Source organism: Phocoena sinus, chromosome 14, assembly GCF_008692025.1.
Source record: "Phocoena sinus isolate mPhoSin1 chromosome 14, mPhoSin1.pri, whole genome shotgun sequence".
Lineage (NCBI taxonomy): Eukaryota > Metazoa > Chordata > Mammalia > Artiodactyla > Phocoenidae > Phocoena > Phocoena sinus.
Window position 1 is genome coordinate 13,264,060 of NC_045776.1, and position 23,747 is coordinate 13,287,806.

Sequence of the window (23,747 nt, forward strand, 5' to 3'; positions counted from 1 at the left end):
CTTGCAGCTTGATTATCAATGACAGTTACAAGAACATAGGTACCCTCTAGCCTCCGTTCGTGAAACTGAGAAAACCTGTCTTCAAATCTGTACAAACTGGCAATTGGGAATTTATGTAGACTATCCAGAAGTCTACTGGATAATAGAAGCCTTTGGAGCTAAATCTGCTTTGAAGGATTATTCAAAACTGCAATATCCAGATAGACTTAAAATAGAACATTTGAGAGTTGGCTTATACTTAATTTTCTAGTTGAGAAGAAAGACTAGAGATTGCCTTCGCATATGAAAATATACTTTTGGTAGGCTATCATATTTTCAAATACTGAGATCCTCTTCTGGCCCATAAGTAACTAAGAAATCAAATGAAGGGTATGATGCTACCGGGTACACATATTGTAATGTGTTATCATTACCTCAACAGTACATAGATTAAATAAATTCCAGTCATTTCCTACCTCTCTTTGAATAACTGTTTCCATAATAGTGCCAAAGGCTGGAATTGTGGCAATCCTGACAGAGCTGTTAAAATTAAAAAAGAAAGAAACTGAAACTTTCTTTGAGATGAAAAACTGATTATTATTAAAATATATATCAAAGTAAGTACAAGGTAAATATACTGTATTAGTCTCTAGCAATGACAAATTAAATTTAAAAAAAAGCAGACCAAGAAGAATGCTCAAAAAGACAGACAGGATAACTTAAGGTCGCAGTCTGTGAAACTCACAATTCAGGATCACTGGACAAGGTAACAAGGGCCGGAGCAACCCGCTTGTCAACTAACGCTTCACTCATGCCTCGAAGAGTCAGCTGTAAACCAGTCAACATGCAATAAAAAATGGTTTGGTAAACTGGAATGAGAACTGGGTTAGCTGTGACTGAGGATGGGCAGGCAGACTCATTGGCCTTTCTTGGTTTAGTCACCCACATGAGACATTAAAATGTTAAGCCTCTGGTTCATGCCACTATACTTACTGGTAACAACATGTTAGTGAGATTAGAGAGCATCCCTTCTTGGCTTGGAAGAAATAGTCCATCAGCATGTTTTAAGTTTTGGAAACGTTTATTGAGGACTAATAAATACTACTAATATATTCTTTTCAATACATGGCCTTGTCATTAGGCTTACTGTGAAGGTTGACTTAAAAAAAATACATGAATAGTAGTATAATAAAGTTTAAAATCAAGTAAGCATAATCCAATATTATTATTTTAAAGAGCTAAATCTAGTCTTCAGTGAATTTAAAAGCTGATGGTTATTTCTTGACAGGCGCATTTTGAAAGGGATGCTGAATGTAAAAGGTAGGAACGACACTTACATTTCAGGGTCACTGGAGAGAGTAATGAGAGCAGGAACAACCCTCTGAGCTACCAGAGTTTCATTCACCCCCTTCACCAACAGCTGATTGGTCAGCACAGGGGGTATTCACAGGTGATGCATGGAAAGAGCAAACACAATGCCACAGGAAGAAGAAAGGAACAACCAAGAGAAAGAGAGAAAACACAAAAGCAAAACCAAAATTAGAAGCTAAGCAAATATTGCTACTAGAGTGCTTTATAAAGGCAGAGAATGCTTAGGAGAAAAATAAAGCTTACACAGCCTAGCAGTCCCTGAAAACAGTTTGTTACCAATTCAATGACAGTTTGTACTTCTGGTCAAATAGTCTATGCAATTTCCATGTTCAATTTAAAAGAAAGCTTTACCTTTTTTTTTCTTTTAAAGAAACTAAAAAGAAGACATACTGGGTTCTATGGTTAAATTCTTTAAATAAATCTGATATAATTTTGTTATGACCAACAAGGTACAAACTGGACTGTTTTTAAACCAAACTCAAATGGCTAGCAGCCACCACTAAATTGCTTCTGATCGTTCTGACGCAAGTAAATTTAAAAATCACATACAAAAATTCCCAACCTTTTACATCATGTAGCTTTATTCCTTGAGGTACAGAGATATAATGTAACCTAGTGGAAAGTACTTATTTCATGTGGGAACCAGACTTGGGTTCAGATTCTAGCTCTCCGCTTATTGGTCATGTGGCCTTAGATATATTACATAATCCCTTGAAACTCAGTTTTCTCATCTGAAAATGGTGACACTATCATCTACCTTAAAGGATCACTGTGCTACTAACTACACATAATATACTTAAATATTGTGTCTGACAAAGACTAGGTATTCAAGAAATGCAAGCTGAATTATTGTGACTACTCAAAGGACCTAAGATTTGTGATATATTTGAAAAAAGAAATTATTAACTAAAAAATGTTTTTGTCTCGTCCAAGTAGTTAATGTTTACAAATAGTCCTTTGTTTTGCATTTCTCTAAAAGCTCAAATAAAAAAATACAATGAGCACAATTAGACCTATTTCTATAATCATAAAAACAATTCATTTAGCAACCAACCCTAAATTGCAGAGGACTTAGAGGACAATATTGAGCTGTATGCCTTGTTTTTATAAAAATCACGGAATTTTATGAGTTCAACAGAAAAGGGTAACATCCTAATCCTACGTTCTCTATTTCAGAATGTAAACACAAATTAATCCTAAATGCTAATCAATCTCTTCACCTTGTAATGGAACTAGTCCTCATGGAAGATGGAAGATGCTGTGGAATTTTTAGTAACAAAAACACAACACTGTGTTGGGTTAACTATTCCTCCTACACAGCACATCAGAGAGCAGAGCCCCCTTTATCAGAGATTTTTAATTTTACACTAATCTGTTACCATTTAACAACTGATACACTTTATTTTATTTTTTTTTGCTGTACGCGGGCCTCTCACTGTTGTGGCCTCTCCCGTTGCGGAGCACAGGCTCCGGACGCGCAGGCTCAGCGGCCATGGCTCACGGGCCTAGCCGCTCCGCGGCATGTGGGATCTTCCCAGACCGGGACACGAACCCGTGGTCCCCTGCATCGGCAGGCAGACTCTCAACCACTGCGCCACCAGGGAAGCCCAACTGATACACTTTAGAATCTACTTCAGTATTCTGAAATAATTTTTATTTCAACAGAACCATGGATAATTTAGGCAGGAATAAAATGACAAAAGAACTTCTGTTACTACCTTAAACATTACAGATGTCAGGTAGAAAGAAATAGGGGGAAGAAGTTCAAATACATTATATACAACTTTCTTCTCTGTATCATTTTATAAATAAGGTAGCTTAGATTCGAATTAGTAAAGTGTATCTTAAAGTGCCTAACTTGTGCCAGCCAAAAAGCATTAAAAAAAAAAAAAAAAGGGATAATCCAGGGGCAAGTTAATTTTTCATTGCACTGGAGTTTTCAGGTTTAATTTAATAAGCTGGAAAATCGGGAAGCAAAATTTAAGAGCTATTAATTATTACACATTTAGACACAGTTTATCATTTGATTTTTAAACATGATGAGGTAAGTACAATTATTATTAATGTTTTAACAGATGAAGAAACTGAGCCTGAGAGAAGTTAAATAACTTGCCCAGGGTTTTAGAGCCCAAAAAAGGTAGAGCTAGAAAATGGACTCAGTCACATTTGTCTTAAAAGCCCATGCCTTCTTTGAGTTGTGGTCTTAATGTTACCTGATTGATCTCCTTATGATTGATGTAAGAAATCATTATATGAAGTTCTTTTCTGCATCGTTTGGGAAATCCATTATGTCACACTGGAAGTCACATAATAAAGTCTCTTTTATAAATCAATTTCAATAATAATTTGTTACATCAAGAATATATTGTCTCTTATTTAACAATGAGAATAATATGACTGATTGGATTTCCCCTTTTTGCCCTGCTGTCTGAAAACTCAGAGCTAAATTTAGTGTTCAATTTCACTAAGTATCTCATATTATGTTCCTGGTATATCCATTTATTGCTTTTTTTCTCAGTAGTTTCTAGTCTCACATTAAAAAAATTAAAAATTTTAAGTGACCTGTTTTTTATGTTTTTATTTTGAATTAACTCATTTTGGGGGTGGGGGAAGCAGGCATAACTGTAAATTATAAAGTATTAGTATCAAAAAAATCTTATGAAATAATTATTCTTTTAATATAATATTATTCAAAATAAGCCTCACTGACAAAAAAGTAACTTTAATTTTTCCTACTAATGACTTTTATTGGCATGCTCAGTAAAAATTTTTTTGTCATAAATGAACTTGAAAAATCATTAAAATAAGTCTCTCAGATTAGACTCAGAAACTCATCATCAACTGAGAGAACACTGAAAACTGCTTAAGCATAGGTATAGTTTCCAACCAGCACTGACAGCAGACATAGAAACCAAAACCAGACAAAAACCACATGTAAGAAATAAGGCAGAAAAAACCCCACAGAAACAAGTAAAAAGGGAGGACGCTTCATTTTCTTTATTTTCATTTATATTGTATGCTTCACCAGTATATACATACATTTTAGAAATAAATGGTTCAAGAGAAAGAAATAGCTGTTATGGTCTTAGAATAAAATCCTATTAAGTGAGTCAGGATACTTTTTTCTTTTGGTGGGTAGAGGAGGCTAAAGAAAAACCTTTTTCTTTCATGGTAATAATTATTTTTCAGCATATTGAATAATCAAAAATTATTTATACCCAGAAGGCACTTATGCTAGACATCTAACTGAATTTTTAATTTGGAATTTATCTTGACAAAGAACATGTGATTAGTTATTTTTTATCAAATATGTATAATTGTGGGAATAACATGTTCAGAGGATTTTCAACCTCCTCATAAGGATGGAATTTTCTTTAGATTCCACAAATCTATTTTATATATTTAAGAGTTTTAGAAGGTATATATTTCAAATCTGTCAGTGCTCTATCCTTTAGATTGCAATTTATCTTAAATTATGTAAAAATTCTGAAATTCAGGAAAAATTGAATTGTCTAATTCTTATGAAAATGAGTGCTTTAAGATATTTTAAGAATCACATGTGTGTATTAAGGACAATTTTAGTTTGGATAAGTATACTTTTCCTAAACTATTATATTATTTTGTGAAGTAACAGCATATTAAAAAAACAGTAATCATAATGATAGTTAACATTTATTAAGCTCTTATTATGTGCCAGACACTGTTTTAAGACCTTAGAAGTATTAATTCATTTAATATTAATAAAAATCCTTTGAGATGGATACTTATTATTATCATCTTCACTTATAGATGAGAAAACTAAGGCACAGAGAAGTTTGAAACTGGCATTAAGTGGCAGAGACAGACACTGAACCCAGCCAGTATGGCTCTAAGAGAAGACTCAAGAACAGTAAATAACACTCTAAACCACTTTTAGTGCTCAAATTCAAGTTCTAGAAACATATATATATGTACACTAGGCTAACATAATTTCCTCTATGATGGATAAAAAGATAGATATTCCAATTTTCGTACTAAACTTGGGTAGGTGGCAATTTAAGAAAATCTAGTTAAATTATATGAAGTCTCTTCTGTCTTATAAGTCTACAGGCAGTTAATGTATAGAGATGTTGTTATTCCAGATATGAAAGGTGAGGGAATAATGAAGTAGGAATAATCAGTAAAATAAATACTTCCATAATTGCAAGTATGAATCCAACTATATTTTACTCATGAATCCAACTATATTTTACAACTTTAAAGATATCTTATATTGTTTTACTTTATTTTAATAGCTGTGTGCCTCAGTAAATAGAAAGTATAGCCAGGAAGATTTACATAGGATGGAAATTAAAATAAGATTTAAAAGAAATTCTGAGAAATGGAAATGATAATACAATAACATTCAAGGAACCAATAAGGCTAGAAAATAATCTGAAATGTACCAAAGCTAAATTTCTGCCCCATCACACAGTACACAACTAGATACTCTTCAATGCCATAAAATATACATCAACATACCATAGTATGAAAAGCCTCTCTGCCTTTTTAAGAAATATTCCCTCTCCCTCTTCCAAAGAAAATGATTATGATCTGAACCAATAGAAGCGTTTGTTTACATACCTCAAACATTCTAGCAGCAGTACATCTCACAAGTGCTGAAGTATGGACAACACCATACCACAAAACAGTTAACAATAACTCATGGTAGGCTGGATTTGCACTGAAAGAAAAAAAATCAATGCTAAAAGTGAGAGCCACATAGTTCTGGTTTAAAACATAAAAAGGTATATTCTTTCATTAAAGTCTATTTTGCCTTACTGGTGTATTGAAAAATACTACATTTTTGAGGAATATTAATGATAAAAATATTGGCAAAACATATAGAATTAGTTTGTATGGTTTAATAGGTTACATCTAAGATTCTTTAAAAAAGGAAGTCACCTTATAAAACTACAAACTTTTAGCATATTCAGGAGTTATACTTTTAGTTTCTCTAAGTACTTGCAATTATGACAGATATTTCAACTCTTTAATAGCATAAAAGTTAAAATTATAAAAAAATAAAGTAAAATAAAATTTTTACTTATAAGAAAGAAACACTGCACTAAGAGCCAGATGGGTAAGTTATAACCTCTGTGGGTTTTAATTTCTGCATCTATAAAAATCTGGGACAATACTGTCCTATTTACATCATATGGTTGTTTGTAGGATCAATAAGGATAACTCAAATCACCTATATGGAAGGGTAAGTTGGCTGTGAAGACTATCCAAATGTGGGACAGTATTATTAATAAACACATAAGTAAAGAATGAGATAAAACTACTTAAGCAGCTAGATGATGTGCTTATGAGGGACTAGGCAAATCAAATGGAATGGAAAAAGGAGCCTAATGAGCTGGCTTTCACTTGGGGCTCCTTTTCCAGTTTTGGGATACTGAATTTTCTTCAAATCTGTACTTGACTTTATTTCTCCAGCTGCTTCAAAGAAGATATGTCTGTATCCTTTCCCTCATTCTTTTATTATAATGCATTGATTACAAAATATTAAGAATGTACAAATAAGAAAAACCAAAAACAAACAAAAAAATCTTAAGTCTCAAAACCAAGAGATTTGGTGTGTATGCCAATCTTTTTAGACTAAAAGTATGTACTCTATAAATCCAATTTTAAAACTTTATGTAGCTTTTAAAAAACTATAAGCTATTATTTTTACCCCAGTTCCACAAAAGAAGCTTTCAGGCTATCAAGAGGAGCATGAGATAATGAAAGCAAGGTCATTACATCTTCTAAGAATCCAATTAACAGCTTTCGGTCTTCTTCCTACAGAGGAAAAAGACTGATAATGAATTTCCACCCAGTCAAGTAGAACTAAAACCGTAATTTCCTAACTATAATTAGAAAATTTTACCAAATAAGGGGGAAATATCCTAATTTGGGAGCATTTTAATTAAAGATATTTATTAAGCATATCTATGATCACAATGGTGTGAGGACAAAGACTATCTTGATTCACAGATTTAGACCCGTGCTGTCCAATATGGTAGCCACTCACCACATGTGGTTACTTATATTTAAACTAAAAAGGAAGTAAAATAAAAGATTCAGTTCCTGAGTTGCACTAGTTACAATTTAAGTTGTTTAACAGCCTCGTGTGGTTAGTGGTTACCTTACTGGACAGCTCAGATACAGATTACTTACATCATTGCACTATTGATTAGATAGTTCTGGTTTAAAACATAACAAGGTATATTCTTTTATTAAAATCTATTTTACCAATTTTACTTCCCGTTAACTATGGCTCTAAATACTTAAATACAAACCACTAAAATAGTTATCCTCCTAATAGTAGAAAATTGATATCTGAGAAATTATTAGTGGTGAGAAGCTTCACACTTGCTGAAATATAGACCACTGTATTCTTAAAAAACAGTCACACCCTTGACTAAAAAATAATCTTTACTTTTAATCTTTCTTTTACAAACCATTATTTTAATAATCTGAAAAAATATTGCTTTCTTTTTTCTTACGCAGTACTGTATTAAGAAATACGTTAGAAAAAGCAGGTCTACTAAATAGGAAAGTTAAAAAAATAACTGTATGTTAAATTAACCTAAATCTGTAAGGGAGGGAATCTGACATTCTATCAGAAAGTAAATATATGTAGAGTCAGGTATTTTGTCTTTAGGTCTTTATTAGCTCAACAATAAATGGCTTCTGTATATATCAATAGATCCATGAGGAAGACTAGATAACCACCTACCTTTTTTCTACATGGTCAGGTTAATTTAGAATGAGGTACAGATAAGTGATTGACAAAAGTAATGATCAGCATGAACAAAGGATGGACACAGCAGTTTTATAATACACCAGTCTATTTAGGGAAGAACTTAGACACTGACAAACCAGCATCAGAGCTATGTTGGAATATAGATCTCACTCATTTATAGTCGCTTACTATATTAAACAGAGTATCCATAAATTTGGAAGATAAACTGTAAATCTGAAAAAAACAAGTGTGAAATGAGACCTATGAAATATACTTCTAAATGAGCATGGATTCCTTTGATTTGAAAATTTACTATAATACTATTTCTCAGTTTTGAAATTTAATACTACTCATGTATTTGATTCAAAATAGGTTTTGTTTACCAAAGCAATCAGGGCGTGATTAACTCTAACAGAAAATTTGGTTTAGTAAGAAAAATATTAACAGCTGGTGTGGGCAATCTAGGACAGCCACCTCAATTCACATTTTGTAACCAGCAGGAAAGTTCTTATCTCTTTAGATATTTGGATTTCATATAGTGGCTCAAAAAGCATGTCTTTATTCATTTATTCAACAAACCTATACTGAGGGACTACCATGAGGCAAACTTTGTACTTCATTATGCCTTAAAATACCATTTATGGTGAAAACCAACGTACTAACCAACTGCCAGAGCTTAAAAATGAGAGAGAAAAATACTGATATCACACTTGTTATTATGCTGGAAGAGCTTCTAAAATTAAAGAGGAAAATGGTATTCACGCTATTGTGCCTCGTAATATGTGCTAGGACTTAATCTCCATGAATTTAAGAATAACAACAGATACAATCTGTTAAGGTTACATGACGTAAAATATTCTAAACACAGGGATTCTCTGTGTATACATATTATGGAGTAGTCTTAGAAACTAGTGTAGAAAAGTTTAAAAGAATACTGTACTACTTTAACAGAGTTGGAGCTTCTGTTTCAAGGTATCATATGATACTGTAGAACTATATTTTAATATTATAGGATGGTTCAAATCTATTTTGGAAGAAGAGTGCAATAAATATGAACTGCTTTACTCTGAATACAAAAGGTAAAAGAAATTAGGTATTAATCGGGTAAAGTTGGGAAAAAAGATCTTCCTGTTTGCTTCTCACATTCTAATTCCTAAAAATGCTTTATCTTGAGTCCGTATCTTCGCCTCACAGGTGGAACTGCCTCACACTTAAAAATGACTGATGTGCCTTAATAAACATAATATGTTTACTTAAAACAATGTTAAGTAGAGTGAGGTGGTCTGTTACATTGGTGACCACCAATGAACCACATCTCCTGGTTCATGCTCTCATTTATTTCCCTCTTTTTGAATCTGGGCTGGGCCTGTGACTTACTTTAAGCAACAGAATGCAGTAGTAGTGATGTGCTAATTCCAAGCCTACGCTTTAGCCTAGCAGATTCTGATTTTGCAATTTTGGGAGCCCTGAGCCACCATGTAATGAGTCTGGCTCTGCTGTTCCACAGGCCCTGAGGACAGAGAGAGGCCCTAAGACTACATGGAGACTGAAGCTCAGCCATCCTTGCTGAACCCCCTACCAACCAACCAAGTGAATGCAGCAACACAAGCAACTACCAGCAAGAAGAGACGCTTAGCTGAGCAAAGATCGTGAGCAAATAAAAGAGTTATAATAAGCCTTTACGTTTTGGGGTAATTTATTATGCAGTAACAATTAAGAAAAATAAAGTATTACTAAAACATACCTTACTAAAAATGATGATATAGTGTGCTACAGCATTTTGTAGTTTGCTTCACCTAACACATGTGCTTTGTTGTTTATTAATGAAAAAATTATCAGGAAACACAAAGAAATTACTAAATAAGTGCAATCTAACACCTCTAACAAAATATCAAGAAGCACAGAATCTCTAAATTTATTTGTTCAACAGAGATTTTCCTCAGAGACTATTACTGAAATATGCTCACCACTGTAAATTATTTATTGAATGAAATGAATAAATAAATTTTGTTTTCACTTATGGGTAACATTTTCAATTATAAGCACATTAAAATACATAATATTAGCTATCTTTCTAAACAGAAAGTGCTTTACATTTTCCAGCAAAAGAATTTTTCCCTTACCTGAATATAACACGTAAGGACTCCTGTTGCATAAATAGGGACAGTAGCTTTAGTGAGGACCCCATTTCCTGCTGAGGAATCTAAAATCACAAAAACAATTTAAAAAATCTGAGTATGCTTTAAATGTAAAGCAAAAAGTCATAAGACAAATTATATTTAAAATTAAAACTGGTTACAAAGCTTACAAATAAATATTATTACTTTGAAAAATATTTTGATTAAAACACATATCCACTGGTGGTTGTGAAAATATTATACAACTTAATATGCCATCATCAACTTAATTATGCCATCAGCATAAAGTTTTGATAGATGGGAAAAACTTTAATAACCAAAATGAGATGCTCTACTGTTATTTGCACAGTCAGAAATCAGAGCTTTCTTTAACACTCTCCCAAGTGCCCGTATAAGCAGGTCTTCATAAATTGTCAGGTTTTCAATTTGCAGCATTCAGTAAAATGTAAAGGCACTCAGCTGAAAGGAGGCAGCCAGATACACATTTTAGCTGCTTCCAGATACGAGATACTATTTAGTTTCCAGTGCTAGCCTAGTTCCAGAGCTCCTCCTGCGTCCTGTATAGGGATTTTCAGCCAGACAGAACCCTGATTATTTTCATGGAGTAGGGAGGCTAAGTAAAGCATGGGGAGAGGGGAAAGCATCCAATCACAGGTGAGTGTCCTGTGACTACTGTAACATAAGAGATTTTCTTATGCAGCACACGTAGATGATTTAAAAATAAAAATGTGCCAGAGGTGATATGACAGTTGCTATTTACAGTACCACAGCTCTCACTTATTGATTTTTAGGCACTGTTTTAAGTGCTTTACATTTACTTTTATGTACTCAAACTTTTTAAAATTACTTTTTATCTATTTTTAATATGGTTTTAAATTCTTTTCAGAAAGTAGTACATAAAGAAATTGATTTGAAAAAATGTATTTAACGGTCCTGAAAGAATTTTCAGCAAAAAAGAAAGTTCCATTTTCCTATCAATTCGTATTTGAGGTTTGTTTATTCTCTTGGTAAGGGTAACTTTTTCTTTTGGGGAGTACTGATGTTGGTTGACTGTGACTATGGTAGCTGAGAGGTAAATCTGAGGCTAGGAACATAAGCTTAAGTTGAATTCACAGATACAGACTGTATATACAGTGATTATATACAATAATCACTTCCTATACGAACAGTTAAATATTCACAGCTAACTAATAATTCTAAAACCTATCAGTTTCCAAAAATATATAAATATTCTTCACCAATTTATCATCAGAATTAATAATTAACTAAAGAGATAATACTAACTATTAGGTATTCCAAGCATTAACCCTTTAGAAAGCTATTAAATATAAGCTTTGGGAAGCATTTGTCAAAAAGAAAATCTCATCGACATTTTCAAACTTAAAGGGAATCATTTATTCATTCTCTAACTATCTCTGAGGACAGCCCCAAATGGAGTTTTTCAGATGACTCAATTCAAATCATTAAGGTAGGACTGAGATAAGAATTACCTATACATTCAAAATCAACCAAGTTTAAAAACAAAACAGGGGGGCTATACATTTTTGTTCCTAACATTTTTCACAATTCGTTCCTAAGAAATTAGAAAAATACACATGGACATAAGGTCCACACATAAAGGAGTTCTTAGGCCAGTGGTGCTACAACTACACTTCTTATGACAGATAAGTAAAAACTATGAACAGAGGGGCTGGAGCTGCCCATTAAAGCCTATAGTTTCTTTAAAATCTCATGTTTCATTTAAAAAACATATATGTGTATCTTGTATTCCTTCAATTACAATTTGTTTTAAGTTTGAAAAGTTTTAAGTAACTAATTATGAATTAGAGGCTCTTTATTTTTTCCTTTTCAGTATCTCGAATATACTACTTCAACTCTCCAAGGGTACAAGTACTCAGCTTGAGAAGCTCAGCCTTAGGTCAATTTGATTACGGTGAAGGTAGATATTTACAGTCAAATTGACAAAGATTAATCTTACTGCCACCCCATGGGAAGGATATTAGATGTGGCAGAGTTGTAAAACCAAGAATTCCGTAGTATAAATCTTCCTTTTCAATTGTACTTGCTAGTTTATTTATACACTTTACATACAATGAATAAAGTATTTTGCTGGAGTAAAGAGATTCAATTGTTTTTAAAAGTAATAATGAACAAACTTACCAATATTTTCTTCAGACAGTCTTAAAATCTCCTGGAACTGAGGTTTTACCTAAGCAACCCAAAGAAAAGATCCAGAAAGTCTCAAGTTCAAGAGACCAATCAATGGTTAAATAAATAAAATGTTTACTACCACTACTTATTTATTTATTTTGTTTTATAGATTGTTGATTCAAGTAGTCAAAAACATAACAATTCTTAAGAGCCATAGGAAAAAAGAAGAGTTAAGTTACTGAAAACAACACCTTTAAGAGATAAAATATTTAAAAGAATCAATTCACATCAGCAAGTTTTCTGAAGGGTCTTTAGTTTCCTTCACTAAATTAAAATAATTTCCAAGGTGATTTTAAGTGCTTGAAATTACTACCTCCTAAAACTGACCTTGATGTTAGAAAGGGTATTTAGGCAGATATTATATGATTAGAATTATTGAAAAAATTTGCTGTATATAAAAGGAATGAAATTCCATTCATTTAGGGTATTCAATAAGTAACATATTCATCATGTGATATCCACTGGCTTAGGTTAGTCTTTAACTTCTTCAAAATTTAACTTTAAAAATCAAGTACAGAATTTAATTAAAATTTTAAGTTAAAGCAAATGCTTGTTTCAATTTTTTATTTTTAACATTATTGGATTTCAGATTTCAGGCCACTGAAGTCAACCACTTACTGTTAAGTGGTAAAATGAACTCCTAATTTTTTTTGTAAAAAAAGTAAAATAAATAACAGCTACTTCTTTTGGAGATGTCAAACAAATTGTGCCAAGCGTGATTACCAGTAAAATCAAATCATATTTGTTTAATAATTACATGTTAGTGAAAAATGTAAAATGATTTTGTTTCTTCTACAATAACATCAAGCTCTGGTTTTTGTCCTCCTATTGACAGGTCAGGCATATTAATTTACAAATTCAATTTAAACTGAGATGTAGACCACTGTGAAAAGATTAATCTACAGAATCAGACTTATAGAATTAAATGACACTGAAGCAACTTCTTCATTTCACACATGGAAAGATTAAGCACAGATACATTAAATGATTTATCATAGGATACAAACATAACAGGGTCATAACCCATTTTCCGAATTCCATCCAGTCCACTATACCAAACTGTCATGCTCTAAATGTTTCAGTAACTACAGGTTTAATAGTAAAGAGCTAAACAAAATTTTTACCCTTTAAATGTCTTGATTAACATTTGATTATAGCAATGACATCTTTTTATGTTTTTATTAGAGCTCTAAAGAACTGACTTAACAATATGCTATGAAGACAAATGGATTAACAGGATTGAAGAAGAAAGTGGGACCTAAGGACATTCCAATTTAATATCTAAAACTACAGAATAGCCTAGGTAGGCAAATGTGACAGTGATTGAAATATGTAGCATTTATCTCAAGTGTCCATTCTATTCCAAGAGCTTATATCTTGTAGCAAGTATTCTATACAAGCTGCTTTGATTCTATAATCACCTGAAGTTTTGACCAAAGCATGCTGAGTAAATGGCTGCTTCCTGAATCTGTGGTAGATGGTAAAGTACCAGAAGCACATTCAAAGAATCACAGCTGAGTCCCCTAGCTGATACTTCCTATGCTAGAAAGCTTTGAGATATCCACAGTCAGTAGATCTTATAACCAAATCTGGATACAAACTAAGTTTTGGCTAAATCATCTTCTGAAAATGAATAAAGAGAAGAATATTACTGACTAGAATTTTCTTTTCCTATCACAGTTTTCTAAGGTAATAAAAGATAATTTGAATAAAGGAAGGGCTCACGCTTTTATTTACTCTGCTATAGCATTAATTAACACATTACATTTCTATGTCTCTTGCATATAAGAAAACATGGAATACAAGTTTTTACCTTAGTGTTTGTAAAAATTTTGCCAAATGTCCGGCAAAGGCGCCAGAAAAATCTGGAGAATTCATGGACACAGGTAGTTGAAGTAACATTAATTTTGCCAACTATTTCTATAAGCTGTGGCAACCTGAATATGAAAGGAAAGAAAAATAGGCAGGGGTACAAATAAATTATTGTTTCCTTGCCAATTTCTGAAACAATGCAAATCTAACAATATCTTCTGTTCTGCTTTTCATAGCTAGTAAAATTGGAATGCAAAGGAGTTGTTTGGAACCCTTTGCAAAGTCTTCAGTTTATATTCTATAAATTTCTTAAAATAAATTTTAACTGATTGCCATAAAATATATGGAATCTTAATGGTAGGGTTCTAAGTATGGAGTTAATGAGACTCAAATCAATGGAGCTGCTATTTCATACAAGAGCTTGGCTAACATGGCATCATCCACTTCAGCCTCAAAAATGAAAAGTCTGGATGTAGTTTAAAATCCATCACCACTTGTAGACAATAAGGCAGCAGATAGGTCTTCTGACATAATACAGCAGCACCATCTCCGTAGATAAATAACTACGTATCTAGTAGTATAAATCTCCTCTCCTAAAGAAATTTACCATAGATGATGCCAAGTTATGTTTTGCAATTTGTTTTTTAATATTTTGTTATATTTTGTCCCTCAGTGCCCAGGCTAAATATAGTGAGCTACCTTTCATTCAACTGATTGAGATGTACCAAATGAATACGGAGATGGTAACTTACAATTGATTGACAACCCATAGTAAACTCTCCCAGCCTGTTGTACCCTCGTGTTCCAGCTGGTAATCATAAAGTTGTAGCAGTACTGCCAATTGCTCACGACTTCCAATAATAGTAGACACATCTTGAAGAGGCGACATAGGCCGAGGGAACCTAGTCACTATAAAAATTAGAAGCAAAAAATAAATCACATAGAAAATGACAGTTTGGAAAGTTAGCTATTCTGTCAAAAGAAAAGTAAGGTTCTGCCTCCTAATATTTATTTAGCTTATTATAGACTTTAAATATAAAACTAAAATATATTAATTAAACCATTTTTAGAGAAAAATGAAATACAGTTGATCCCTGTACAATCAGGGGTTAATCTGCCTACAACTTATAGTCAGCCCTCTGTATCAGAGGTTCTTCCACATCCACAAATTCAACCAACCACAGACCATGTAGTACTATAGCATTAACTATTGAAAAGTATTCACATATAAGTGGACTTGTACAGTTCAAACTCCTGTTGTTTAAGGATCAACTGTAAATTTTTGTCATATGTGAACAAATTTAGCAAATCTCAAAAATTAGGATTTTATGAGACTAAATAACTAGTAAATGAATATTGTAATGAAAGAGCTTGCCAGTGAAGAGTAAAATTTCACTTAAATTAAAATTGGCCACAAAATAAGATCTCAGCTAAAATATGGATTTGAATTTGGTTTAAAAAAAATAGAAATACTTGTAATTCCACCAGACTGTTTATGTCAAAAACTAATAACTATGATAAAATATTTCCTTCAGGCAGCAAGAAACTAATAGGTTGACAGCAGGGAAAACCTGTTTAATACCAGAGAATAATGACCTAAAATACATTAAAACTTGAGCTGAACAGGCTTCTTAAGTATTTAATCTCCAATATTAAATGATTTATTTAAAAAATGTTCCATAGTTTGATAAACATTAAGTTACTATAAAGTGTTAAAACCAGTGACCAGTAAGATAAAGCAAAATTATTATTAAAAAATGTATTATAAATATTATAACCAGAGTCTCATGTATATACTTTAAAAGTTTTGGAGGAAAAACTGAAAAAATTACTTTTAAAATTATGTAAATAAAACATGAATATACACTAGCATATTGTAAAATTTGAACACATCAATGAAATCTATGATTCTACAGATCATAATTAGATTCCAGGTTATTAAAGAACAGGTCTTAGATGGCTGTTAAGTGAATAATGCTACCAACAGCTCATTAACTGTTGAACAGAAATTCCTAATGGCCTAGCAACTCCTGCATAGAGGTTAACACCCTAAAAAGACACAATTAAGGATGCAGCATTTTCTCAAAACATATTAATGGTGTAATGATAATTATTAAACTTAAGAAAACATGCAATAACTTTAAAAGTGCTCAAAGACAAAATTAAGATGGTATCGTCCTCCTATGCTGCCCAAGGCTTTTAACAATATCTTAAGTACAGATAAAGGTTATCCCTTGCTAGCTGAAGTCTCCTATTTGATATCATAGTACACACACAAACAAACAAATAAATGAATTTAGGTAACATGGTATCCCATACTATCTGAGGTTTCTGCTTGAGTTGTCATTATCTCAACCTAGGAATCAAATAGATTTGGATGGTGAGGGATATCTGTACTTCATATTTCTATATTGTTGAAGCATATCTGATAATTTCAAAAAGGATTATATCATATTGGTCACAATCTGTGATACTATGATGGAATGTATCAATATATTATTCCTTCAAAAATACTGACAAATTATTGAAAAATAGTGGAACAGTTAAAAGTAAATCAGATAATGTCAAGATTTATTACAGGCAAAGTGAGGTCCAAAGATTTAAAGCTAGGTCCAACAGAAGCAAAACAATGTCAAGAAATAAGCAATTACTTGGATAACTCAGTTCTAACAGATAAGCAATCAGAATGGTTCAGGGATCTCAAAACATTATTCTATTTAAAAAGATTTTTAAAAATTTAAGCATCTAACTTGTAACCATACAGAAGAGTCCCCAGAACGCCATTTTAATAGGTATTTTATTGTCAAAAAATAACCACAATTATTCAAATCCAGCAAAATAACAACTGTTATGACTCTTCAATGTATTTCCCTCTCACTAGAATGTAAGCTCTTCATGGCAGAGATATTTGTCTGTTTTGTTTATGAGTGTATCCCAAGTGTTTAAAATAGTGCCTGACATAAATATTAGCTAGTGCTCTGGAATTTTCATTATGTAAGAGAAAACTATTAAATCTTCACTTGTAATAAACTGTATCCCAAATTATACAGATGTACATACAGATAGACACAGAGACATAGATATATAGACTATATATATAGATAGATCTATATATATATAGATAGATATATAAGGATATAATATTTCCTCATTTATAATAAATGTATTATAACCTACATGTGAGAATAATAACATTTACAGTTACTATTAAAAGTCAGAGGGTCAAATTAAGTCAATAAGAACTTAAAAGATTATTTTTGGCATGATAAAGACATAATCACAAGGAAAGGTCACATAAACACCAGAAGAAATATGTTCAGGATGGTAAAGTAGTTTTGAAAATTTTCTATCTAATCTCTAACATGTGCTTGGCAGGCAATAGGTGACATTTAAGAATTATTTGTTAAATGAATGAATGATAGCAAGTGCTGTGGGTTGAACTGTGGGTCTCGCTTAAAAATTTATATGTTGAAGTCCGAACCCCTAGAACCTCAGAATGTGACCTTATTTGGAAATATTGTTGTTGCAGATATAATTAGATAAGATGAAGTCATACTGGAATAGCGTGGACTTCTAATGCAATATAACTGATCTTATAAAAGGGATATTTGGACAGAGACAAGTGCATGTGCGTGCACACACACACACATGGAGAACAGAATGTGAAGGTGAAGGCAGAGACTGGGGTGATGTATCTACAAGCCAAAGAACACCAGAGATTGCCAGCAAACCACCAGAAGCGAGGAGAGAGGCATGAAACAGCTTTTCCCTCACAGCCTTCAGAAGGAACCAACTTACTGACAACTTGATCTCAGGCTTCTAGAGAGCTCACTTCAGAACTGTGAAACAATAAATATCTGCTGTTAAAGTACTAAGTTTATGGTACTTCGTTATGCTGGCCCCAGCAGAACAATACAGCAAGACAGAAAGAAAAAGAGAGGGAATTAGAAAGACAGGAAAGTCCCTAGGCAGATGAAGTGTCTTAATGAGTGAAGGGGTAGAACCTAAAGTAGCCAGCTGTGAGCGCTTTATGAAGATTTATCTTAAAAGTTTGAATTTTCATTCTCCTCAATATCATTAAAAAATATTAAACTAACCCTACCCCATCCATTCTCAATTTTCGAAGTAAAACTGGCATTCTAACAGTATACACCATTTTTATGCTGTGCTTTGTGTATTCTTGGACACACTGCTTCATATCCCAAAGATTATAGGTAGCCCAGTTTACTTTACATGAAAACTATAATTCTAAAAACACTGTGTGTTGATTTTCTCAATGTTATAATTCTTTTGTCTATCAGAAGCCCGTAAGAGACACGGCTAATTCACAAATCTGAAAAAGCTGCAAAGGAATCTCATACATAGTAATAATTTGTCTATAGCTGTTTATCCTGGGGGTTAGGTGCAGTGGGGCTACCACGTACCATGGATCAAAGGTCACTTACTAGTTAGCTAGACTTTGAGCTAAGAAAATACTGGCTCTTGCTATCAATTTCATGTATTTCTGAAAATAAATCATATTCTTTTTTTGGAAAAAAAAGAAACTGTGCTGCATATGCTTATATTCCTATCAAGGACATAGCAGGAAAGAGTAATTACATTTACCTTCCCCTACTGAAAATAAGATGAAATAGCTGGGGAAGAAAAAATATAAAGAAAGTGGAAATGAAAAGCTTCATAAACTGGTTCTGGTAACTATTAATTCAGCTCTATTAATGAAAGAAAATGCTTATTTCTGACTTATAACACTGAAAAAAAAGGCTATAATAAAAGCCTCTAGATTAAGAATGGAAAGAAAGTACAAATATTATAAAATACTACCACGAGGCTTATCCATAAAAGATGAAGCCACATAGTTCACCCCAGATATCATACAATCTACGACCATGCAGTTCCACACATATAATACATTTTAGTAATTATGCTGTCATATAAAGTGACTTTTACATTTTTAATCAGAAACAATTCTTTGGAAAGCTAAGCTGTTAATATTCTACATCTTCCTTCCATAATTTAAGTTCAGTACCTTCTATCTGTGGCACTTCACCATGAAGCTTGGCTTTGCTGGAGAAAGGTGCGTTCTGTAGCACTAATGCAAAGAGAGATGGGATCAAGGACTGCAAGGCAGACAGATACATGTGGAGCTTATGTTCATCCAGCCCATGCTCTCCTTCCTGAAATATAAGGAGGTGAAAGCTAACTTTAGACTTCTGAGGTTATGTATTTATGATGTTCTTCCTTTCTGTGGCAAACAATAAGACATTTAAGGACGTGTATGTTAGACTCAAAGCATCACACCTAATGGAGATGACCATGAATCTTTTCTGAATTTCTCTGAGTATGAGAAAATGTGAAGTACTAAGGCACTGTGGAAGTAATAGAATCTTTTGTATGGAAAACTTTAGGATGAACATCAGTCATTTCATTTGTATGGAACTTCTTTTACAGGGTTTTTTCTTTTAAGAGGGTCTTATCTTTTGACATTTTATAAGTCAGGTTAAAGAAATTAAAGTGAGCCACAGGAATCATTTTAAACGCTCAACTGCTAAACGAGCAGGAGTACTTGCTATTCCTAACTTCTTTTATAGATTTGGTGACAACTGTATTTGCCAGCATTGGAAGCACTTTAAAATAATTCAATGTATAGATAAAATGTAGGAGAAGAAATGTCAAAAGAAAACAAAAGAAAGAGATAACAGGAAAAAAAAGAGTAAAAGGATCACTATGGTACACAGAAACCAAATATTAAAGTGAAAAATAGAATCATTAGAGAGGAAAGCATTTATTGCTGTTCAAATCCACTTGAGATGTCATTACTATATTATAAATAACAACTGTGTCAGAAATATCAGATATGTTAGTTTTTTACTATCAAGTTCTAAATTAGTTAATTTCTTCATGTAAGAATTACCTTGTGTGCTGAATACTGCAGCTATGTTTAGCAACAATGTGGAATTAGCTGTGTTATGAAATCGAACTAAAAAAAAAAAACAGGTACAGGGCTTCCCTGGTGGTACAGTGGTTAAGAATCCGCCTGCCAGTGCAGGAGAAATGGGTTCGAGCCCTGGTCCGGGAAGATTCCCACATGCCGCGGAGCAATTAAGCCTGTGTGCCACAACTACAGAGCCTGTGCTCTAAAGCCCGCAAGGCACAACTACTGAGCCGGCGTGCTGCAACTACTGAAGCCCGCACGCCTAGAGCCTGTGCTCCGTAACGAGAGAAGCCACCACAATGAGAAGCCTGCGCACTGCACAAAGAGTAGCCCTGGCTCGCTGCAACTAGAGAAAAGCTCACGCGCAGCAAGGAAGACCCAATGCAGCCAAAAATAAATAAATAAATTTTTATAAAACCCCAAAAAAACAAACAAACAAAAAAACCAGGTATGGATAATTCTCAGATAGAAGGAATGCAAATATTAAAAAAAAATACTTAAAAAAATTCCCTAGGTTTCATAAAAAGGAGTACTTCAGTATAGTTGTCTATTTATAGTTTTTTTAACACCCATTTTAAAATTTATAGAAAAAATAGCCCAATTTTTAAATTAAATGAATACATGTGTATACATATAAGACTATCTACAGAGTAGTTAAAATACATTATGTTAAGAGCCTTTAAAATCTGGGGGTAAAAAGGGCAAGAGTTTGGTTTTAGAGACTGATATCAGATCCTGGTTCTGTCATGTGACAGCTTTGGGACCCTGAGCAAATTACTTAAACACTCAGTTTCCACACAAAAAACAAAATATAATTCAAATGATTATAAGAATGAAATAACATACTTTATAAAGTATCTACCTTAACGGTACATAATCAATACGCATTAAAGAAATGTTTTTCTTCTAGACTTTAAAAGAGACTTTTAATACAAAAATTAGAACAAGAAGTTTCTATTGTTTCTTCAATTCTTTTACTTGGGAAGAATGGAAAGTTCCCTTTAAAAAGTCAGGACGTGAACTACTGCAGTGAAAAAAAGGTAACGCATTTTGACACTGTATAAATAAGAAAACTTTAGAGACTCATATTTTAGTTATCTCTGCATTCTGGGAACTGATGCTGACACTTTATATAAAATATTTAAGTCTTCAGAAGAGGCTAGGAAGAGGTAGCACTGTGAATAGTATACGAGTTAGTGCCACAAAGGTGCTATTTTAGCTAAAAAAAGGCAGACCATGCTCTTTCTCCTCTAGCTTCAGTCAAGCAAAACTTCCTCAAATCTCCCTTGGCTCCAGACCAATAGAATCTTTAACAGGTAGTTAATTAGAATGTTCACTAAGTGGTACTTTCTGTCTTTGTTCCCCCAACATTCTCTCAAGATGCCTTAGAACACACCTTTTAAATTTCTATTAACTATATAAATAAAGGAAGTATTTACCCTGAGAAGTTTTTCAATCTTGTTCAGCAATGTAGGTATAAGATGAGACTGTAAATTTCCAAGTTCTGTAGTCCAGGCAGCATAAGCTGGTAAAAATACTTGATGTGTTGCACTAACTACTCTTTCTGAAGGGTCACCCAAGGCTGACAGCAACAATTCAAAACCCTGCCAAAAGGAAATAGGCAAAACGTAGATTAAAAAAAAAAAAAACCTAAAAAACATAATAATACGTAATAAATATACACTGTAGTACATTTAGCAGACATTTTAAGCAAGAAAGAAAACCATTCATAATCCTATCCTTCCCAATTTCTTTAAAGAAAAATGTCATTTATCCGTTGATGGGAAAACCAAAGAGAAAGGGTGGTAACATGGCATGCTTGTTGCCAATTTACCGCCAGAAAGCTGTGTCAGATACTATAAATGAATCAAAGCATCTCCTCCTTGAAATAGCAGAACTGAAACCAGGCAGCCAACTTCAACTGGTTAAAGTTGACACGTCTGCCATCTCTACTATAGATTATAGGATATCTGAATCAGAGATTTGGAATATTATACTATTTGGAATTTTAAAATGAAATAAATGGGATTCGTTCTGAAAAACATACCTGTTGATATTTGTCTGGATCATCAATGTATCCCATAATGATACCAAGGCTTTTGATCACAGCTTCTCTTACCAAATCTGCCTTATCTTCCATTAACATCTGTTGCAACATTGAAAGAACCAAGGAGCTACGGATTTCTTTCTGAAAATAAACAGGAACATGTTTTACTATTTATTTACACTAGCAGCAGAAAAGGATAGAAAATAATGAGATATCCATGTATTCAAAATCTAGATTAAATATATATTAACATGTTGCTATGTTTGCTTCAAGTCCTCATTTTTGAAAGACATAAGACATTAGAGATACAGCTGAAATATCACTCTTCTCCACCCTCTCCCCCTTCCTCCAACTCCCTCTCTAAAGATAACATCTACCCTGAACTTGGTATTAATCATCTCCCAGCATATTTTTGTATTTTTACTAAATATGTGTCAATCCCTCAAACCTTTACAGTGCCCTTTTGGCCAATCAACAGTCAACGCTCTGCTATAAACAGACAATGACTCTTCTACCACTACCTGTACAACTCAGATAAGAGCACTGACAGTCATAACAATAGGAGGGATTACAAAAATCACTCTGGTAAGCAAAACATTTGCCTGGGGTAGGAGTGTGGAAACATAAAATCCTGGTGTTCTGTTTTCTGAAGAACTGAGAAAAAATATTAAAACAGGATGATGAAACATGAGAGTAAACTTTAAAAGTGCTTAAAAAACTGTGTTGATATTTTCAGATGCTATTTAATATAATGTCAACCACTGTTGTGTCTTAATTTCACACAATTTTTTCCCCATGGTTTTAGCCTAATTAATGTCTGAGGTTAGAATAAAGTGTTACTGTTATACAAATTCTTGCCCTTCCTTCCCTTTTTTTGTACCATTATTATAAGTTGACAAATTTATAAAATTCTTTAAACTTGTTTAAGTTACTTTTACATATAATAGTTAAAATAAAAGGATATGATCATTTTCATAAATTTACAGTGTGATCTGGTATGCAAAGCAAAGTCTTAAAAGACATTTTTAAATGACCTAGCTTTTGTTTTGACTTTTAGAGACAAAAATATATGTAAGTTTAGCAAATTTTGGTTACATTTAGGTTGGTGAATATGCCTTTTGGTACAGCCATGTTTATTTATCCTTTAGGCTAAAATTGCTCCCCCCAATTTTTTTTAAAGTGTATTAAAAGGGCTTTTTGGTTAATATCAGCACAGGCAAAAGGACAGAGGTGAGTAAACTTCAGCTGGGTATTTGCTTTGCAATGATCTAGCCTGAGGTCAACTGTGGCAGTTAGTTTCAGTATGCTAAGGGAACCCACAGGACAAGTCAGGATGCTTTACTCCATTTAAGCCATGACCACACTGAGGTTTTACTGTTACCAGTTACAGTGGGGAACAAGAAAGTGGAGGTCCATGTAGGAAACATTAAGTCCATTATTAATACAGCTTAGCATTCTAGTACTAGGAGCAGTGTGGAACAGTTTCCTTCTTCTTTGATAGCATGTGAT

At 33.0% G+C, this 23,747-nt stretch overlaps 1 protein-coding gene across 7 annotated transcripts in view; it reads right to left on the bottom strand.

Moving 5' to 3' along the window:
- Positions 1–23,747, bottom strand: part of RELCH (RAB11 binding and LisH domain, coiled-coil and HEAT repeat containing) — a 120,725-nt gene that overhangs the window by 23,785 nt on the left and 73,193 nt on the right. For 4 of the 7 annotated variants that reach the window (XM_032602541.1, XM_032602546.1, XM_032602544.1 and 1 more), the window contains 11 exons: positions 22,239–22,379; positions 21,631–21,795; positions 19,286–19,433; positions 15,012–15,168; positions 14,261–14,384; positions 12,397–12,445; positions 10,222–10,301; positions 7,046–7,152; positions 5,953–6,052; positions 1,317–1,399; positions 456–519 (listed from right to left, as the gene is read on the bottom strand). In XM_032602541.1, coding sequence (XP_032458432.1) covers positions 456–519; positions 1,317–1,399; positions 5,953–6,052; positions 7,046–7,152; positions 10,222–10,301; positions 12,397–12,445; positions 14,261–14,384; positions 15,012–15,168; positions 19,286–19,433; positions 21,631–21,795; positions 22,239–22,379 — 1,218 coding nt within the window. Of the gene's footprint in view, positions 1–455; positions 520–724; positions 808–1,316; positions 1,400–5,952; positions 6,053–7,045; positions 7,153–10,221; positions 10,302–12,396; positions 12,446–14,260; positions 14,385–15,011; positions 15,169–19,285; positions 19,434–21,630; positions 21,796–22,238; positions 22,380–23,747 lie in introns of those variants that run through there. The other 3 variants (XR_004345357.1, XM_032602542.1, XM_032602543.1) reach the window with 3 other exon arrangements.